This window comes from Aristolochia californica, unplaced genomic scaffold (assembly GCF_029961685.1).
Source record: "Aristolochia californica isolate CCGP_79_NKW_82.1479 unplaced genomic scaffold, dmAriCali1.0.hap1 SCAF_16, whole genome shotgun sequence".
NCBI classification, from domain to species: Eukaryota; Viridiplantae; Streptophyta; class Magnoliopsida; order Piperales; family Aristolochiaceae; genus Aristolochia; species Aristolochia californica.
Genome location: NW_027181837.1, coordinates 13,463,473 through 13,483,220, shown reverse-complemented (window position 1 = coordinate 13,483,220; position 19,748 = coordinate 13,463,473). Strand labels below are relative to the sequence as shown.

General features: G+C 37.0%; 2 protein-coding genes across 6 annotated transcripts; both read right to left on the bottom strand.

The window, feature by feature from the left end:
- Positions 1-510: 510 nt before the first annotated feature.
- On the bottom strand, positions 511-15,008 carry LOC137953151 (uncharacterized). Of its 5 annotated transcripts, XR_011112349.1 has the most exons (15): positions 14,795-15,008; positions 13,930-14,326; positions 13,633-13,710; positions 10,564-10,721; positions 10,261-10,336; positions 10,051-10,130; positions 9,658-9,913; positions 9,301-9,441; positions 9,070-9,176; positions 8,938-8,991; positions 8,360-8,440; positions 1,741-1,904; positions 1,493-1,636; positions 1,014-1,148; positions 511-887 (listed from the first exon to the last, which is right to left on the bottom strand). XR_011112349.1 is itself a non-coding variant. In XM_068800396.1 (14 exons), exons 2-13 carry the CDS (start codon positions 14,216-14,218, stop codon positions 1,495-1,497), a joined length of 1,626 nt encoding a protein of 541 aa, XP_068656497.1. In that variant the 5' UTR covers positions 14,219-14,326; positions 14,795-15,008; the 3' UTR covers positions 511-1,148; positions 1,493-1,494. The 5 variants fall into 5 exon arrangements, 4 of the variants coding, with proteins under 4 accessions (XP_068656497.1, XP_068656500.1, XP_068656499.1 ...); XM_068800396.1 differs by having other exon boundaries at positions 511-1,148; XM_068800399.1 differs by having other exon boundaries at positions 511-1,148; positions 10,051-10,118.
- Positions 15,009-17,367: 2,359 nt separating this feature from the next.
- LOC137953949 (homeobox-leucine zipper protein ATHB-40-like) lies at positions 17,368-18,290 on the bottom strand. Its single transcript, XM_068801516.1, has 3 exons — positions 18,153-18,290; positions 17,750-18,054; positions 17,368-17,634 (listed from the first exon to the last, which is right to left on the bottom strand). Exons 1-3 carry the CDS (start codon positions 18,244-18,246, stop codon positions 17,413-17,415), a joined length of 621 nt encoding a protein of 206 aa, XP_068657617.1. The 5' UTR covers positions 18,247-18,290; the 3' UTR covers positions 17,368-17,412.
- Positions 18,291-19,748: the final 1,458 nt, after the last annotated feature.

Below are 19,748 nucleotides of genomic sequence, written 5' to 3'. Positions count from 1 at the left end.
ATGAAGACGTTGTCAATGAAAAAACTGTTGAACATCTCAAGAATCGAACAAAATCATGGAAGAAAACATAACAAACGTCAACTGACTTAGAGAAAGCTGAAGCTCAAATTGGGGTTGATGTTTACAGCGCTCTCAACTTGGCACTCGCTTGATGCTTCAACCTTTCACCGGTTTCTCTGTTTCTGTTGTGTTCTCCAGAGCTATTTGGAGTATTTCTCTTCTGTAATTTGGCATACTTTTATTGGCTCACTTATGAATAATTCACTTGAAAATGTTGAGTTTACATTACAATTCCGCACACCTGGAAACCATTTCAGTCCAAACTTAATATGTGATTCTGCTATCTGAAATCCATGGCTGAGGCGGACCAGGTAATTGTCTAAAGCTACACGATGCTTCTTCCAGTAGTTGCCTTCCAGTAGTTGGCTACTAACATGGAGTAATTCATGAGTTATTTCTGAAACGATTACAAATCCCTGGAACAAAAGGTGAATACAAGTAGAACAAATCTGTGCTTTAACATCTCAATCCAAGGTTTTCACTCAAAAAATTCTGGAAGAAGTCCACTTTATGAAGAACAAACAAAAAATAGGTACCAAGAAATACACAAATGCCTCTTTATCTTTTCAAAGCTGAATCTTGCTACTTATTACATATATCAGTACCATTTTCACTTGCACGTGAACGCCTACCTTCAGAATGGACGCTGGCTAATAGTCACTTTAAGTATACCTTCTTGTCATTTTTATACACAATCAGAAAACCCATCCAATTTGGGGGTGGTAGTGGCATTCCATGAAGCTCGTATTGCCGCAATAGGTATCCCATTTCCCCTTACATTTAAGGTGAATGGCCTCTGGTCACCCACCAAAAAGGCCCGTTTTTCTCTATATGGAAAATGACATCAATTTTGTAACGTTAACTAAGGGGGGGAAAATGAAAATTCTACAGCTTCTAGGATAAAACTATGCACGGAAGTCCAAAAAATGCTGTCTCACAAAATGCCAATTCACCTAGGGATGGACATAAGTTCCTCTTGATTTTCATCTTGTGTCTTTGGCCTCTTTGCCGAGTCCCTACTTCAGTCGGGCTACAATTGCAAGCTGGAAAGAAAAGCTGGTGCAGTTTTTCGGTTCCGTTGATTATGGCTGTCATGATCAAAACAAACACTAGGATGTCACATAAAGCATATATTATGAGCTACCAGAATCCGTTGTTAGAACTTAAAGGTTCCATAAATAAAGATAAAATATAGTGAAAACAATTTGCTTTCCTTCCAATGTAATAATGATAATATTGAGATATCCTAGTTATTCTCATGAACCTAATGCTACTTTGCATTTTTATTGTACAAGGACAGTGAAATACCAATAGTTATAGTGAAATAGTACATTTACATTGGAAAAATGAATTTTGTGAAAAACCTTTTACACAGATAACTTTGAATTAAGAACTGAAACACGAGAGACAGATTCAATTTAATATGGTTTACCTTCAGGAATGGACCCAAACCTCTCCAAGAGACGAAGGTTTTTCATTTTTAGCACCCTGCGCCCGAGGAGAAGGGGTATGAACTGTTATTGGAAGAACCCACTCACTCTTTTCTCTTCCATCTACAAGGAGGGGATGCTCATACCTGTCAAGAAAGACAATAAAATGGAAAAAGATTGTTAAAATGGCTTAGTTAAAACAAAATATACAGGATGACAATGGTCACATATCTTATGATATAGAATGTACCTTGTCCAATCAACATTCTTGGGAGTGGTAAAGAATTCGAAACGGAGTGCCCATCTGACAGAAACGTGAGGTGTTGAAAAGGTCATTGGCCCATCCATGGGGATGGAGAAAAGAAAGCTAGTCTGCAACAAGTCTGCAACTACCTCATAGTGGTCACTCTGAACCTGCGGAATCAGAAACAAATAACTCCAAGTAGAACCCTTATTCGAAAGAATAAGTCAGGATCATGAAGGACAGAAAAGGGATGAAGAAGAAAGAGGGAAGAAGAAGAAAAAAAAAAGAGAAGAAGAGAGGAGAAAACTAAGTTTGAAAAGGAGAGCTCGAGTTGAAGAGATTAAGGTTTTTTGACACAAGGGGAGCTTCGTTGGGTATATGAACAGTAGAAGTGAAAGAAAAAACGGAACTTAAAATCCTATATAATTACAAGTTGTGCCACTTATCTACTTAATTACAAGATATGCCATTAATGCTTCTTCAACACTCCCCCTCAAACTGGTGCAGTCACATCAAATACTCCCAATTTGGAACAAGTGATAGAGAGAGGTCCTACTGCAATAGCCTTTATAAAAATATCCCAGTTGATTATTTTCAGGAATTTACTACTTAGATATGACACGAAATTATAATTTTTCTAGAACAAAATAACAATCTATCTCAATATGTTTTGTTCTTTCATGGAAGATTATGCCGCAATGTGAATTGCCGCCTGATTGTCACAATGGAGTTGTATGGTTTGGTTATTTTGAACCCAAATTTCGTCATTAATGACTTAAGAAATAATATCTCACTACATGTGCCATGGTCTTGTATTTTGCCTCAGCACTTAGTCTTTCCACAACACTTTATTTTTTGCTTCTCAAAGTGAACAGATTTTCTCCTATAGCTATATAATAACCAGAAGTCGACTTTCTATCATTAGGAGAACTAGCCCAATCTGCATCTACAAAACTATCGAAATAGGTATGCCCATTACAATCCATGACCTGGATTTTTCTTTAAATATTGGAGAATCCTCTTCAATGCCATCCAATAAGCCTGTCGAGGTTGATACATAAATTGGTTGATGATAGTTATAAAATAAGAGATATCTGGTCTTGTAACCGTGAGATAGATCAGTTTTCTTACCAATCGTTAGAATCTGCCAAAATCAACATTATCACCTGATTCAGCACATAGCTTAACATTGGGTCCCATAGGTGTATCGACTAGTTTATACCCATGCATTCCAGTTTCTTTTAATAGATCAAGGACATACTTCCTTTGAAACAAAATTATATCATAACTGGATTGAAGAAATTCTATACCCAAGAAATATTTGAGTAATCCTAGGTCTTTGGTTTGAAACTCCTTATTCAAATCTTTCTTCACTCGATGAATCCCTCTAGTGTCACTACCTATGATAATAATGTCATCAACATAAACAGTTATAAGAATCATACCTTTTATAGTTGTTTTTGTAAAAACCGAGAGATCACTTTCACATATTGCGAATCCAAAGCGGCTAAAAACTGTTGTAAACTTGTAAAACCGGGTACGAAGAGTGTTTCAACCCGTAAATAACCTTATTCAAATGGCATATTTAATCCCCCTCGACCACATAACTAGATGGTTGAATCATATAAACCTCCTCCAATAAATCACCATTCAGAAAAGCATTTCTAACATCTAACTAATAGATAGACCATTTAAAATTTGCCGCAAGAGAAATAAGAACCTCCACAAAATTCAACTTTTGGCCACGGGAGAGAAGGTTTCATCATAGTCCATACTGTAGGATTGTGTATATCCTTTAGCAACTAACCTTGTCTTGTTTCTAGCGATTGTACCATAAAGGTTATATTTCAGTATAAAGTACCCATTAGCAACCAACTACCTTCTTAGATGGGGGAAGAGAGGACAACTTCAAGTATGATTCTTATACATTACTAGCATTTCTTCATCCATGGCAGCTTTCCACCTTGGATCTTTTGAGGTCTTTTCATAAGTGGAAGGTATGATAAATGATGATACTGCAGCTATGAAGAACACACAACTGATGACTGAATAGAATGTGCAATAGGGTGAAAGGTACAAGAACGAAGTTCTTTACAAAGAGCAATAGGTCTAGTGTCATAAGAAGGTCCATACACAATAAGAGAAGGTGGAAGTGAGTGTACCAAAGGAATATCTGGAGACTCCATAAGTGAGTGATTTACAGCAGGAGAGAGAGAAGTCTCGGATGCTGATGTATATGGTAGTTCTTCTAGTGGAATATTTTGGTCCAATGAGATAACTGGTCTGGGCATCCCTGCAGAAGTTGGAAAACCAAGCGGAGAACCAACTGAAAAATATGGTCGATCTTAAAAGAATTTGACATCAGCAGAAACAAAGGTTTTCCTTATGGTAGGAGAGTAACATATATACCCCCTTTGAATTTTTGAATAATCCAGAAAGATACACTTGGACTGAACTTACTTTGGTGGGGACCCAAAGTATACACAAACGAAACATATCCAAATACACGAGAAGTTAAGGGAAAAGGGAATGCATCAGTAAACAGTTTTGAGAATGGTGTATGATCATGTAACACACTTGAAGGCATACGATTAATCAGAAGACAAACTATATGTACACCATATGGCCAATAATATTGTGGGACATTCATGGATAACATGAGTACCCTGGCAACTTCAATAAGGTGCTTAGTCTTCTTTTCTAAAACACCATTCTATTGAGGTGTGTAGGCACATGAGGATTGAAGAATAATACCCTTTTGTTGACAACGAGTTTGAAACTGAGAAGAAAAGTAATATTTAGCATTATCAAACCTTAAAACCTGAATTTTCTTCTGAAACTATGTTTCAACCATAGCACATGAGGAATTAAAAATAGAAAACACTTTAGATCTATCTTTCATCAAATATAACGAAGTAACTCCACTATAATCATCCACAAACATCACAAAAGACTTGAGTGTGAAATATTCGGGATATTAACAAGTCCCCAAACATCAAAATGAACTAGAGTAAAAGGACAGGAAGACACATTGTTATGTCTAGGTTGAAAAACAGATTTGTGATGTTTTCCAAGCTCAAAAAACTCACAAGGTAATGTAGAAACAGATTTAACTGAAGGAACTAATATTTTTAAACTTGACAATGATGGATGACCCAACTGGTTATGCCATTGAATTGCTTCTTTATTTCTTGTTGCTACAACTGTCAGAATTGAATGATCTAGAAAGTAAATACCTCATCTCTCATGGCCGCTACTAATCACCAGTTTCGTGATGTCCAATGGTAGCAACGGTAGTGGTAGGTGCACTTGAGGGACCACCCATGAATGTTTTAAATTTCTGTATGAAATCATATTCCTCCTTCTGTAAGGGCCATCTTCCTTTAGGAGGATCCGAGGGCACTTAATTGTTGGCTACTGTTGTAAAGGTGGAGGCTTGATTAACCTTAAAAATCTTGTTTATTGTGTAAATTCCAGCACTTATCTACCAAGTGGGTATTAAAACCAAAAAAGTGCACTTCTTGTTCTAACCAAAATTTGTGGGCATTATAGGTGCAATCACAACCACCGCTTCCTCTACCATTACCATATGATCTATCACATCTTCCTCGGCCTCTTCCAAAGTTACTACTCCATCTTCCTCAGGAGAACATTACTGAAATTTCTATTTATTCCGGCTAAAAGGTGAATCCCTTGACTGAAATCCTAAGCATGGCAGCACACACATCATTAAAAGAGGGTCTTGCAGAAGAACTGAGTACTTGAGATTTTGTAACATCCAAATTAGGCTGTAAATTTGCAAGCCATATGGCAGAGACAAAATCTTCTCTCTGTTTCTCTGGAGTTGCTATATCAGTTGAATATGGTTGAAAAACTTTCTACTCTTGTAGAAGCCCTCAGAATCTAGCAATATTCATAAACTTTCCCCCGTGCTTTGTCTTACACATCTCCTGAAAAATATCATAAACCTTTTGAGGGCTGTCAGGAGTGGAATAAAGTGTAGAACAAGTGTCCCAAATTTCCTGGGCTGTATTCAAGTGAAAAAAGTTGTTAGCAACAGATTCATCTATGCTATTTACCAACCAGCTTATGACTAATGTGTCATCCTTCAACTACTTTTAATCTTCACTAAGAGATGGTTGAATCAAGTGTCCATCAAGATCTCTTGTAATTAGAAACTTTTTACTGATTTGGACCATGATGAAAAATTACTTAAGACCCTTGAATGGAATAGTGGTGATTCTCAAGGGATCATGTTTGCTAAAATCAGCATAGGAGGGGGATTTGTGTGAACTTATACAACCACTCAAAAAAACTCTAGTGTTCCAAGAGAATAACACTAATACAATTTGAACTTAAGGAGGGGAATTAATCATTTTCCATGAAGTAACACAATAGCTGAAAAACAAAAAAAATTAGCATCACAATTTTCAGCATATATGCATACCCAACATGCTTGAAAAATTAGAAAGACATGAACTTTGATTCAATTTCATCATGGTTGCCTAGATTAGGCAATAATTCAAGACTAATATACCCACGAAAAATTCAAAATCCTTAGGTGAATCAAACACTTGAAATAAATCAATTTTTCATTCAGCCATGAACTAGAAACCTAATTTAGGGTTTGATGACTCAAAATTGATAAAATAAACATCAATCTAGTAATTCTAATAAGAATTCACCAGTGGAATTTTCAAAAATATGATCAGAAATTTATGGCATCAATTTAACACAATTTTGAAGCCATATGATCAAAAATTCAAAACACTAGATTTCAGCTCTCAAGGGTCTCAAAAACGATTTTTTCTTTTTTTATTTTTTTTATTTAGAAAGTAGGAATTTCAATTTGAAGAACATCAAAGGAAGCATAAACATGGATTATTGAGAATTCAAAACACAAAAGAAGATGATTTAGGAACCTAATTGAAACAAGAGAATTGCTGGAATTTTTTTTTAGCATAAGCACCATTCACGAGTTTTTTTTTTTTTTTTTTTGGAAATGAGTTGACAACAACGACCCATTTCATGCCTTCAAAACTTCAACTTCACTTTACTTTTGATCAGTTAAATTAAAACCCTAGAATCCCTGCTCTGATATCATCTTAGATTCTAGGGTTTTATGTCTAAAAGAAGGTAGAGTATGAGGGAAGAAGAAGAAAAGAGGAGAAGACTAGATTTGAGAAGGAGAGCTCAAATTGTAGAGGTTAAGGTTTTTCCACATAAAGGGAGCTAATTGGATATGAGCACACCCCCCCCCCCCCCCCCCCCCCCCTTTTTATTTATAGATGAGGGTTCGAAACCCTATTACAAGTGGGAAAAAAAGGAACTTACAATCCTACATAATTACAAGATGTGCCACTCATCTACTTAATTATAAGATATGCCACTAATGTTTCTACAACAGAATCATAATGCAGATGAAAATTACCTAATTAAATTATGTGGCTAGTGTTAGATCCAAAAGACTCAACCAAGCCACATGTTAAAGTTGGATCCAGATCTATCTCAAAATGACAAACCAAAATTAAGACGCCTTTTCCTAAAAAACGAACCCAAGATTTTCCCAGACTTTTAACTTATGTGGGATTATTCATATTGATACTCCTCCTTAGGCCTAAACAAACAAATAGAAAGCATAAACTAGGCCTCCCCAAATAGGTATCCTGCATAGTTACCATGTCAAATTCGGGTCTAGATTACACGTCAAAATCGGCCTATGCATTTGCTGACAAGGTGAGCTTCTCACTGAGATGTCTCAGGGTTTCAGGGGGAGCGAGACATCTACTCTCCTGAATTAAGGTAACATTACAGAATATTACACATAAGATGTCTCGGATTTTGACAAGGGTTAAACGTATTGGAAACCAAGACGCCTGCTCTTGATTGCTGACAGCCTTGTATGGGAAGGCCCTCTCTATCGGCTATGGCTATAAGCTCTCTCCCTTGTCTTATTTTTCTTTTCTTATCCCAGGGTTTTGGAAGCTTTTGAAGTTGTAATTTTTCCCTTCTTTGCTTCCCAATCATGTTGGGGAGGTAGTGAATACCCTTCTCTCTCTAATAAACTCTATATAGCTTCATTTAAAACAAAAGTTGGGTCTAAATCCATCCCAAAATGACTAGTTGAAGTTCAGAGGCTTTTTTCCAACAATTAGCCACAAGATTTTAGCCTATATAGGGTTATACTCACTAACTCCTCTATGGCAAGGAAACTTCCAACTCCAAGAATGTCCAAAGACACAAGAAATATACCATTTCTAGATTAAAAACTCCAAACATGTTTAAAAAATTAAAACAAAGTCAATGAAAAAGTGAATGAGCTAGAGAAAAAAACAATATCTACTTAAAGCACCTAGCACAACAAATCCAACAACAGAAATAACAAAATTGTCCGCCAATGAAGTAAACTTGTCAACAAAATAGAGTTATCATTTAAATAATAAATTCACTAGAAGCATAAATTATGTTTATCCATAGAATCTAGAAAATCGGATTGAACAGATATCAATAGTTCCACATTTCAGACATGAAAGACGTGTTTCAATTCCCTAAAAGTTGGGTTTAAGATATAAAATGAAAACATCATCGTCCGGCTTAAAATATTGCAGAAATACAATAGCGGTACCTTTGTAATTGAGGGAGGATTTTTCTGTGAATGGATATAAGGCTGGATAATAGATTCTGAAGTCTCCAGAGTTATGAACACCTGAAAGTATTAACATTCTACTTATGGTAACTAAACAGAATGGTGAACAAACATAATAACTTTACATACAGGCTAAATGATCCCTTATCAATAAAAATGATTTGAAACATGAGACAGCAACAAGAAATCATGGATGCAGAGTGTCATAGTTGTGAAAACATCGACACCTGTTGCAGTGGAATTATAAGCGGTTCACCAGATGATTCAATATAAGGATGTGTTCACCCTTGAACTGTAAAAACCAAGTTTTCCTCACCCACATTCATGCTCATGCATCCATTTCAATACATAGGTCATCAGGATTTTATAAGTATTGTTTAGCTTCATAAAATTGTCACTTGCCCTTTGGTTGCCGAAGGAGTTAATTTCCCCTCTTAAAGAGACATGATCAATCACCTCCTCCCCCACCCCCAAAAAAAAAAAAAAAAATGTTATATGATCCTATGCTGTTCTATTGAAAAAAAAATAAAGAAATTGTGAAAAAAGAATAGGACTACCTCAAGGCATCTTCTTGCACCTTCTTCATGAAAAAAAGTAAGTGTGCCCCCAATCTGTAGCCAGAAAATTAAACATATATCAGATCTTGGATATATACCCAACACACTTAGAGGATTCTGTTGCATGCTTACCATATCACCGAGATAATAAGTTGAGTCAGAGTTTTTTGGGGAGAACCGTAGTAGGACTTGGTCATCCATCCTGATGTTGTAAGACCTTCCTCTAATGAAGCCTTCTGCTGCAGAAAATGTTTTCTCATAATAAGCTTACCAATCTTTGCATCCAAACAACAGTAAGAATATCTTGAAAGTGGACCAAGCAATTCATAAAAATTTTAAGTTAAAGAATGTACGAGGATTTACATGCTACAGGCTCCACAGCTCCAGGAGTTGAGGGAACTCCCACATCATCATTAGCAAAATGGGAATTTGGGTATTTTGTCTGCTGACCTGGAGGGAGAATGCCTGAGGAATGAGCAGGCCTTTTTCCCAGTGATAATACATCTGTTTCCAAGTAAAAAAATTTATTACATGAAAAGAAACTAGCAGGAATAAAGTTTGACATCGTATTAAAAAATGTCATACCAAAGATATTGAGAGTGACCAAAATTATTACATAGCAAATAATAAGACAATAACACCATCTATTGTAACTGTGAAAGAGCATATTTTAAGTGAATAAAATGGCCCCTGCATATTTTCATAATAGATCTCACTTACCCCCACTTGAATCATGTAGTATCTCAGCCGCTGAAAACTGAGGAAGTACTGTACATGATGAAACACTGAGCCGTTCTAATTGGACATTTGGGTCGTCCCTATTTGAAGGCCTTGGTACCTGCGATTGTAGTGACAAAGAACTTCCAAAGTCCCTACTGAGATTGGCTCTAGATGGATTATATGATGAGACAGATGAGATCTCATCCCTAGAGCTATCATAGCCTTCTTCAATTCCATCTAACTCATTAGCTCTGATCTGCTCAGGACAAAGACAATGTTTTTAAATAACAGATCAAGGTCAATTAAATATAACATACATATCTGTTATTGCCCAAAAAATAATATACATATCTGCTCTACTTTTAGAAGTTAAATTGAGTTTTGAGGTGTTACCCATTCAGAGTCCTCTTCTTTTTCTTTCCAGTATATATCCATTTGAATGGTTGCTGAAGGGAAAATTCCTGCATGTGCACCTAGCATGTTTTAGATTTTTCACATGAGTATTGTTACTTTCTTTTCTGGTATTTTATATAATGTGGATGGCAGTAGTACACAGACAAGAAAGTATATAAAATTGTAGTCCAAATCAGGAAAAGTAAGTACCATCATTTTGACCATCTTCAGTAAGCATACCATTGTTTTTCTGGCTGATCCATATTTGTAAAGGAACATGAACTTCCTGAAAGTTTAATATGCCAATAATATTAGCAATAACTGACTCAAAAACCACACAATAATACTGGAACTTCTGAAAGGCACACTTCTACCAACTAAAAGATGTAAAGAGAAATGAAAACAACATGACAACAAAACATAGCTAATAACATTTAAAATGATTAGACAGTAAATTGATAAAGGAGAACATCTTTGTCAATAACAAACTTAAGATCTCAAAAGGCAACCAACGGTTTTAACTAGATCTTTCAAGGGCTCTCTATTTGGATGATCATTTCCCAGTGCCAGCCAATGCCCAAGTAAAGTACTTCTAGCATAGTACAGATAACGGACAGTTGAACCACGATATGATGGCGGTATATTCTTAGGTAGTTCCATTCGAAACATATCTGCAAGTGAGGAGAACCAATAACCGTTAACATCAATTGTCAGCATAAAAAAAAATCAAAAGATTAGATGCCCAAAACAAAATTGAGACTTCAAAGTCACTCTTAAAAAGAAAGAATAGCACATGGTTTGTAAAGTTGTGGTGTATTAAGCACTATGTTTCTCTTATTTCAAAAGTTGCATTAAGCACTTCATGCCATAGATATCTGACAAGCTGGCTAATAATCAAGAAGTATAAGACATCAATTGGAAGATTCCTCCTGGCCAGGTGATTCTCTTCTGGCAGAGACTTTTGTCCTCCATCACAGGCTCCACATCACCACCAGTCACTTCAGCTCCCCATTGTGATTGAGGGAAACTCTCTCATTGTTACTGGTTGGCTCATGAAACACCCCCCAACACCAACTGCAGCCCGCAGCACTTTCTTCACTTAGTGGAGGGAATCTCTGATCTTGCCAAGTCTCTTAATATCTCTTGGCCTCACACTGAAGAGCCATGAATGGTTATCCTGATAAGCTGACAAAAGAGGCTTTTTCCCTTCCTGTTGATTATTCGGCAACACTAAATTCATGCCTCCACTTTGGTGTTCATTGACTGTGCTATTGCTGTTGGCTGGTGTTCTTTTGTTCGTTGTGATTGTAATTTAACTCTCATGTAATTCTGCGTGTGGGTCTTTCCCTCCTTTTTTGGGATGCCTCTCTCTCTTATTGAAATCACTCTCGCCTTTTGAAAAAAAAAAAAAATTAGAAGATTTCATGTAGAAATAGACAAAAAAAAAAGAAGTAACACTCAGATAGACAAGAGCTATGACCCTTCTAGTTTTGTTTGAACCTCCAGATAGGCAGCTCTGGATACACCAACTGGGCACTCTTTGTTGGGAGGTCTAACAGTAGTTTCTGCATGCAGCCTACTGTCAACTTTTTTCTGGGCTTCAAACTCCTGCTTCATTTTCTTGTCTCCTCAGTCTGCGCTATTAGTTCCTAAATTTCCTCTTAAGTATATTATCTGTGAGTCAGTTAACAAAATCGATGAAATTTTCATTAACCTTTTATCCTACTCATTGTGTGATTGTGTGTTTTAGGACATCCAAACGAAGATGATAATTGGTTCCGCTCGTGAAAGGGGCGGACTATATTACTTGGAAAGCCACTTGCCAGATAATCATTTACATGATTTGCACGACAATGACACTGACATTGTGGTCATCCATCTTTGGCAAAACTGATTCAGCTTTTTCCTACATTTCCTTCTAGTCTTTCGTTTTAGTATGAATTGTGTCAGTTGGGCAAGCATCACCAAACTGCGTGTCCTATCGCCCATCATAGAAGCAATCATTTATTTGAAGTTGTTCATTCTGATGTTTGGGGTCCTTGTCATGTATCTAGTTTATTCAATTATAAGTATTTTCTTTAGTTTATTGATGATTTCAATAGATGTACTTGGATGTATCTCCTTACGGAGAAAACTAAAGTTTTTTATGTATTTCAAAGTTTCTACAATGAAATAAAAAATCAGTTTGCCACTTCAATTAGTGTATTGCATACTCATAATGGGCTTGAGTTCATGAATCAACAATTTGATGTATTTTGTCTAGGTCATGGTATTATTCTTGAATCGTCGTATGTGTTTACTCCACAAAAAAATAGAGTAGTTGAACATAAAAATCATTACTTGTTGGAAGTAGCGTGTATAATGCTATTTCATATAAATGTACCAAAGTCATAATGGATGTTGAAATGGAGGCATTGTGACACGAGAGTAGGGGTTTCATCAAATGGAGTTTATTACTATGTAATGTGAGAATCGAGCAATAATAGATGTATTGCCATTAATCCAGTGTTTCATGAAAGGACGAAACACATTGAAATAGATTGTCATTTAATTCAAGATGCTGCAATGAAGAAGTATTCACTCCCTATGTTTGATCTAGAGATCAACTTGGAGATGTGTTCACTAAGGCATTGGGAAAAAGTGAATTTATGATATTCTGTGACAAGTTGAGACTTATGGACATATATGCTCCAACTTGAGGTGGAGTGTTAGAAAACCTTAGATGTAATAGAGGGGCAATTTCTTCATTTCACATCAGCTATTGTTTCTGTTCTCTATATTGTTTTATTCTACATATTTGATTATGTCTTTAGACTTAGTTTCATTCATTTTAATTATGTATAATGAGAGATATAAGTAATTTTATATCTTTAAGTGTATAGGGGTATTTATGTACTTTGACCCATTTTCAAGCTCTCCTCTCAACGAAACTTATCCACAAGTCACTCTCCTTATTTTCCTTTCTTCTCTCTTTCCTTCTTCAATTTCTTCACTCTTTCTTCCATATTTCCCATTTTGACAAAATCTTTATTCCTTCTCTGGTTGATTTCTTGGTTTCCCAGTCTTTGTCCATCAAAGTTAAATTTTGATAATATCTCACAGCAAGCTGATTCCATGGAAGTTAAGTTTAATGGGGACCAAGGTGCATACCTTATTGACTTAGTTCAAGAATTTTCTCCCTTGCTCACCATGAAGGGGCTATGAATGTCATAAATTGACTTTGGACCTAAATGGAAACTTCTTAATAAATATGCTAACGTTGCCTTAGTCTTTGGTACCCTAGTGTCATATTGTCAGAGAAGGCAGATCCTTGCCAAAGAGAACATCTGCCTGTCCTACCTTGTCAGCGTGCCCCAGAGACACTCAAATAGACTTCTCTGAGGTTCTTCTTTACCCCCATTGTGTCTATTTTGTTTCTCCAATAACTCATCAACTAGGTCTGAATTTTCCTCTCAAAGCAAATAGTATGAGAAAAAGAAACCACTCGACAGCTTATGTACAGCTTGACTTAGTACATCAAATTCTAAAACTTAAAAGAACAGTATCAACAATATGACATGAAGAGTTGTGCAGCTAACTCACATGTTTTAGTGCACCCAGAAGAAACTATCAGCTTCGAGACCATGGGTGGTGTTGTACAGTCCAAAAAGATACACTCACCTACAAAATACCGAAGGATGACATGTAAATATAACATGGGTCCAACTGATCAAACAAATGATATATTCCCTACAAACAACAGCTAACACAAACTATAAGCCAAGTTATTACTTTTCTGACAGCATGATGAAATTTCTAAGTGGAAGGCATGCAATTACAGAATACAAAACTAGTTTTTTAAAGATTCCAAACGCACTGAAGAAAAAAGCAACGGAATACCTCTCCTTTGCTTTGAAACGAATGATGGCATTTGCGTGCTAAACCATTGAGGATCAAGCTTCCCAACTCCTTTAATTTCAAACTTGAGGTTTTCGACCAGAAGCGAGAAGTCTGCATTCGCAACATTTGGATTACAAATCTCAATAGTTGCAAGAACAGTATCCCCAGGCCTATAGACCTCTTTTTCTGTATGTAATCTCATCGAAGGTGAAAGCTTCTGTGAGGATGGACCACCCGTCTCCTCATTAACCCAGAAAGACCCCAATCGCCTGAAGAGCTCCAGAGACATTTCCTCAGCACAAATGCGTACATCATAACAGCAGTGAGAGCATTTCGACGAGACCCATCACACAAATGTGCCCACCGCGCCCCGCGTCACCCTTCAGCTAAGAACAGCCTAAAATGCATCACCATTGCAAAATAAAACCGGAGGAAATACTTTGGACAGGCAAAAAATCTGAAACAAGAAAGTAGTGAATCTGTTCTCGAGAGCATCAAACAACAAGGGAAAGTTTATAATGACAAAAATGACTTCTCCTCCCATACTTCATATGTAAAGCAAGCGTAACTCGATCATTTTCCACTAATTGTCCGCAAATGTTATTCCATCAAAATAAATTTGAGACTACGGAATTACGTAGAACCAAAAACAGGGCGAATAACAAAAATAACAGTCAAAGATTTAGTAACAAAAACCGATCCCCTAAAACATTGCAAACATTTTCGTATTAGCAAATCCAGAAGTTCCAGAAAAACAACGGGAAACCGGACTCGGGATCTAAATGAATTTAAGAATCAGAAATCCAGAACGACAAGAAGCTGGAGTAGATATATTGAAGAAGAAGGACAAGGAGACAGATCGTACCGCCAAAAAAATTGGAAACCAAACAATAAATTGGAGATATAAGGGCGTTGCTCGATCTGCTGGATACTGAAGATGAAGATGCAAACGAAGACGAACTCGAATCTGAAAAGAAACTAATTTCCCTTTTTCTCGTTCGAGATCGGAATCGAACGAATTATCTTTGATTTAAATATTTCAATAAATGGAATGGAACTCGAGCCAAAATTTTCTCCTTCCAATCACTATAATGGTCTAGAGAAATAATACGAGGAACTAAAATTTGGAACATATATACTTTGAACAACAAAATAAACAACAATATCGAATATTTACCAAATGTAAATAAATTCGAACAAATAAATCAACATATCATTAAATCTTTCGTGGGTGCTTTAAATTATAACACATGTAAGTGATTTATATCACTTTATGATGGGATCAAAATTTATCTGTAAATGAATTTTCTAGGCATGTGTGCAACTAGAATATTTTTTTAAATATTTTTATTTCATCCTGATTAATCACTTAAATATAACAATTATCTTGTGGGGTTAAATTATTATATCTCTATAATTAATCATAATTTTTTACTTCATTAATTTTATGTGACTGGACAATTTTATAATTAAAACTATTGTGGCTATTACTCAATTATTCAAATATAAAAAAAATATGACAACAAAATAATTGAATAAAATCTATGCCAATTATTAATTATTTATATTTATGTCAACAAAAATATGCATAAAATCCTAAATAAAATTTTTCATAAGATAAAAATGATCATAAATATGTATTTATACATTTATATATATATATATATATATATATATGTGTGTGTGTATGTGTGTGTGTAAAATTATTTAATTTCAATTAATTAAATGAGAAATAGCATAAAAAACAAGCATACTTATTTTCTAGTTATTCAAAATATCGAGTAAATGTATCCCCCAATAACACTCAAAAAAGTGAGTTGACTTAGAGGTTATTTCACAAAAATATAAGTCAAGGTTGTGGGTTCAAATCCCATGCTTAATATATATATTATTTTTTATTTTATAATTATCGAGTCAGTCAATTGAGCCTGACCGGCTCAGTCGTACGCTTGTCTTCAACCTCTAGTCACGCGTAGAGAGCAACGCCTTGCGTTGGCCTCTGTCACCACCTTGGTGCCGCCCATCGTCATAATCAATGATGGTGCACCTAGCACCAGCATTGGCTATGTTCTAACATGCCGCAAAGCCGAGAACGCATGACGGAGGCCTCAATGAATTCCAACGGTTACTCACCCAAAAGGTGTTTCTTCGTTTCTGAAGAATCTAAATAGGTACAAGTCCTACCTCTTCAGTCCATCCCCTCTGCTCACCATATCTCCAATCGTGATGCACAGGGAAATATGCTGACATCACGATCAACGCTCAACCAACACAACGCCTGTGGAACGATCGGGCCGAGAAGCTGAAAAACACCGTTTGCGTCCGTCAAAATTTTGTGAGATGAAATGTTTTCCGTATGGTCCCGACTCTTTAAGTAAACAAACCGTCGCAAACTCGTGAAACGAACCAAGCTTTGTTGGGGTTTAGTAGCAAACGAGTCGAAAGTTTATTGGAATCGAATCGAGTTCGGGCTATTCGTGAACCAGCTTGATTCGATGCCACCCCTACTCAGTGCCCATAAACCCATCCGGTAATAATGGAAAATGGGGAGAGGTCAGAGTCATGTTTCTCTTAAAAGCGGACGGTACTCTTCCATTTTTAGGAGCAAATGAAGAGTAATTCAAGGTTATCCTCCTCCTGGTTTAGGGTGGGTCCCACCCTTAGATCCCCTCCTAAATTCAATAGAGAATGACTTTATCCTTCATGTCTCTTAAGTTGAGGTCTCGTGTTATAATTACAAAAAAGAAAAGGAAATAAACTGAACTGTTCTTCTGATGTAGTGTAATGTAAGCAAGTTTCAGTGGAGTAGGGTGAATCTGGTGATATTCCCACCTCTGAGTCGAATGCTCATGCATGCCTTCACTTCAGGTGTCTAATCCCACTCCACATCGCACTCAGCCCAAATTCGTCGCAAGCAATTGGTTTAGAACGTCATTCAATTACAACATCAATTCTAAAGCACCGAAAATGGTGAGGTCTCGGAGGATAAAGATTGATAGAAACCGTTGACGGGAGTAGAAAGACGTTGTTGCTCTAGTGGAGTTCCGGATGCCCGTCCCAAAATGACTGACTAGCCATAGTTATGATTTTATGTACAAAGGATATAGTTTATTTTTTTAGAAATATTTTAACGAATTTAATTGAAGCATAAAAGAAAAAAGTGTGCAAAAAAATTATTTGATGAAAATTTTCTCACACTTGAACCACTTTTAAGAGATTACACTTGTCACCTTATTTTTTATTTAAGAAAAATATTTTTTTATAACAAAATTTTCGTTAACGGTGCAAATAAAATAAACTGAATACGGAAACGTCCATAGGAAAATATTTGAGCAAATTTACGTGGGCTGACACTTGAGATTTCAGAACGCATAATATATACATTCAGTAATTCCAAAAAGCAAAGGAGAAACAGAAGAGAACGAAAGGAGTGATCAAAGATAGAAGAACCGTACAAAATTATTACAAACAATGATATTCACATCATAAGCCGCATAGATTCGCCCATTCTAGACCATTGATGTGGTTGTTCTCAAGCATGTAGAGCAAGCTCTGGTTTTCTTCAGCTCGGAATTCCCCGAAGAGGTCAGGATAATCTGCGTCGACGGATAAGGAAGAGCTCGGCCTGGAGCTTCTCTCGGTCTTCCCAGCAAGCTTCTTTATCTCCGACTCGGCTTTCGAGAGTTGGTCACGAAGGTTCAGCACCTGCAGAGTCCGCAGTCTTTTTAGCTCAGAGCTTGTTTCCGAAGAGGGGGAAAAGAGTAGAAAAATGGGGATGATCCAGTGCAGAAGATGAGAAAAAGGGTATGTATATATTTACCTCGGCTTCGAGATGGCACTTGTCTATGACGACAGTCTCATGGGTGACCTTCAGCCTGGAGTACTCCTCTTCCAAATGCTTGCTCCGCCACCTTGCGCGCCTGTTCTGAAACCAGACGGCCACCGTTCGAGGGGCTAGCCCCAAATCTGCGGCCAGCCGGTCTTTCCTCGCGGATTCCAGCTTATGTTCGTTCCCGAAATTGATCTCCAGGAAGTTCACTTGCTCCACGGTGAGATTTCTCTTCTTCGGTTCAGCCACGGGAGCGTCCGCGCGCCCCCTCCTCCTCCTCCGCTTAGGCTTCCCTCCTGCAGAAGAAGAAAGAAAAATCATATCAACGAAAACACAGAAAAAAAAAGGCGTTTGACAGACGAAACGTGTGAATGGGGAGGGTTATCTAACTGGCCTTCGGGGAACGGATTGTAGAGGCCGGAGGTGTGATGGAAGAGGAAAGGCAGATCGTCTTCGAGTCCAGGAAACATATTCTTCTTCCGTGACATGAGAGGGGATAGTACCGAACTACCTGACGAGACTTTACAGAGCAAAGGATGTTGTCCAGGTGATAGAGATTATTCTACACCAGGTTGATTTATAAGGCAAGAGGGATGAAAATGCCCTTGGGTGTTTTTTCAGAAAACATGGGTGGTGAGTTTTGCCCTTTTGAAGTCCCTAGTCATGAACAGCTCTTTTGGGTTTTCTATGGGAACGAAGCGAAGAGGTGTATTTAGAATAATATCGAAATCATGATTTATATCTCTTCCCAATTGGCTTATCATCAAAAACGTGTTTTTTTAGTAGTTATAGAGACCTACTTGTTGCAAAATGCTCTCCGGATATCATTGACTGCGGCTTTGATAGATTAGTTATCGTCTTTGTTATTAGTCTCAATCATTTCCTACATTTCTCCAAACTGAATCAATCTTTTTAAGTGTCACATTAATTTTCCTAATTTGCTCATGTTAATCTAAATTATCCTTGTTCTTATGAGATATAAATCAGTTTTATCGCTAAAAAATAATTAATTATTAAATAACATAAAAATCTTATAATAACATTTAGAAAAGAAAAATCACAACCCATTGGCCACAGTCAACGACACACGATTGGGGTGGTGACTCCGAGTCGTGTGAGGGGTCAAAAAAAAAAAAAAAAAAAAAAACGGACGTGCCCTGCAAAAGCCACTCATGATAGATATCCAACACCCAAAGTGCTTCATGTTGCCTCCTGCAAAGGACACTTACACCTTTGCTTCAATTGTCTCCCTATGTTTTGACATCGATGTGACGATCCATAGACAAGAACAGCATATTATTAAAGCCTTCTTTTTTTTTTATAATTATAAATAATTTACTCATTTATTTAAAATTAAAATCATTATTTTACCATATATTATTTGATACTACCACACATCTCGTAAAAAGGGGGTTATCTAATACGAAAGGTGGACGGCTGAGATAGATAGTAATTGATTATAGCCATTTCATATGTTATCTGCTCAGACCAAAAGTGGGCCCACATGGTTAATCCTAAGCTAAATTATGCTCCTAAACTAAATCGCATTTTCCCATCATTTCAGCCTCCTTTGCATGAAGCTTGATAGTCGGTTTTTCTATCTAATCAAAGCACAGGTGGGCCCACTGACTAGGTTCTTACGGTCGATGTGGGGCCCGGGACGGTGTGGAGTGTCTCGAGTTGCTTGCGATTTTCAGGAAAAGCGATTTCCGACGCCTACGTCCGCACAACTGAAGCTAGAGTGTGTTATTGGGAGCAGTGTGGGTCCCACCACTACTGTCCAGACGTTGGGCCCACTTCTCGACGAATAGAAAGCTTTCCCAGGCAGAAGTGATATCAGAAAGAAAAACCACGGTGACGGGTTAAGAAATGCTGCTCAGTGCGGCAGCGTTATCCGTTCGTTATGAAGTCGAAACTAGGCCACGTCGACAGAGATATAAAATTAGTTGGGTTCGGTCCACGTTATCGCGACAGGCACACTTTAGTCTTC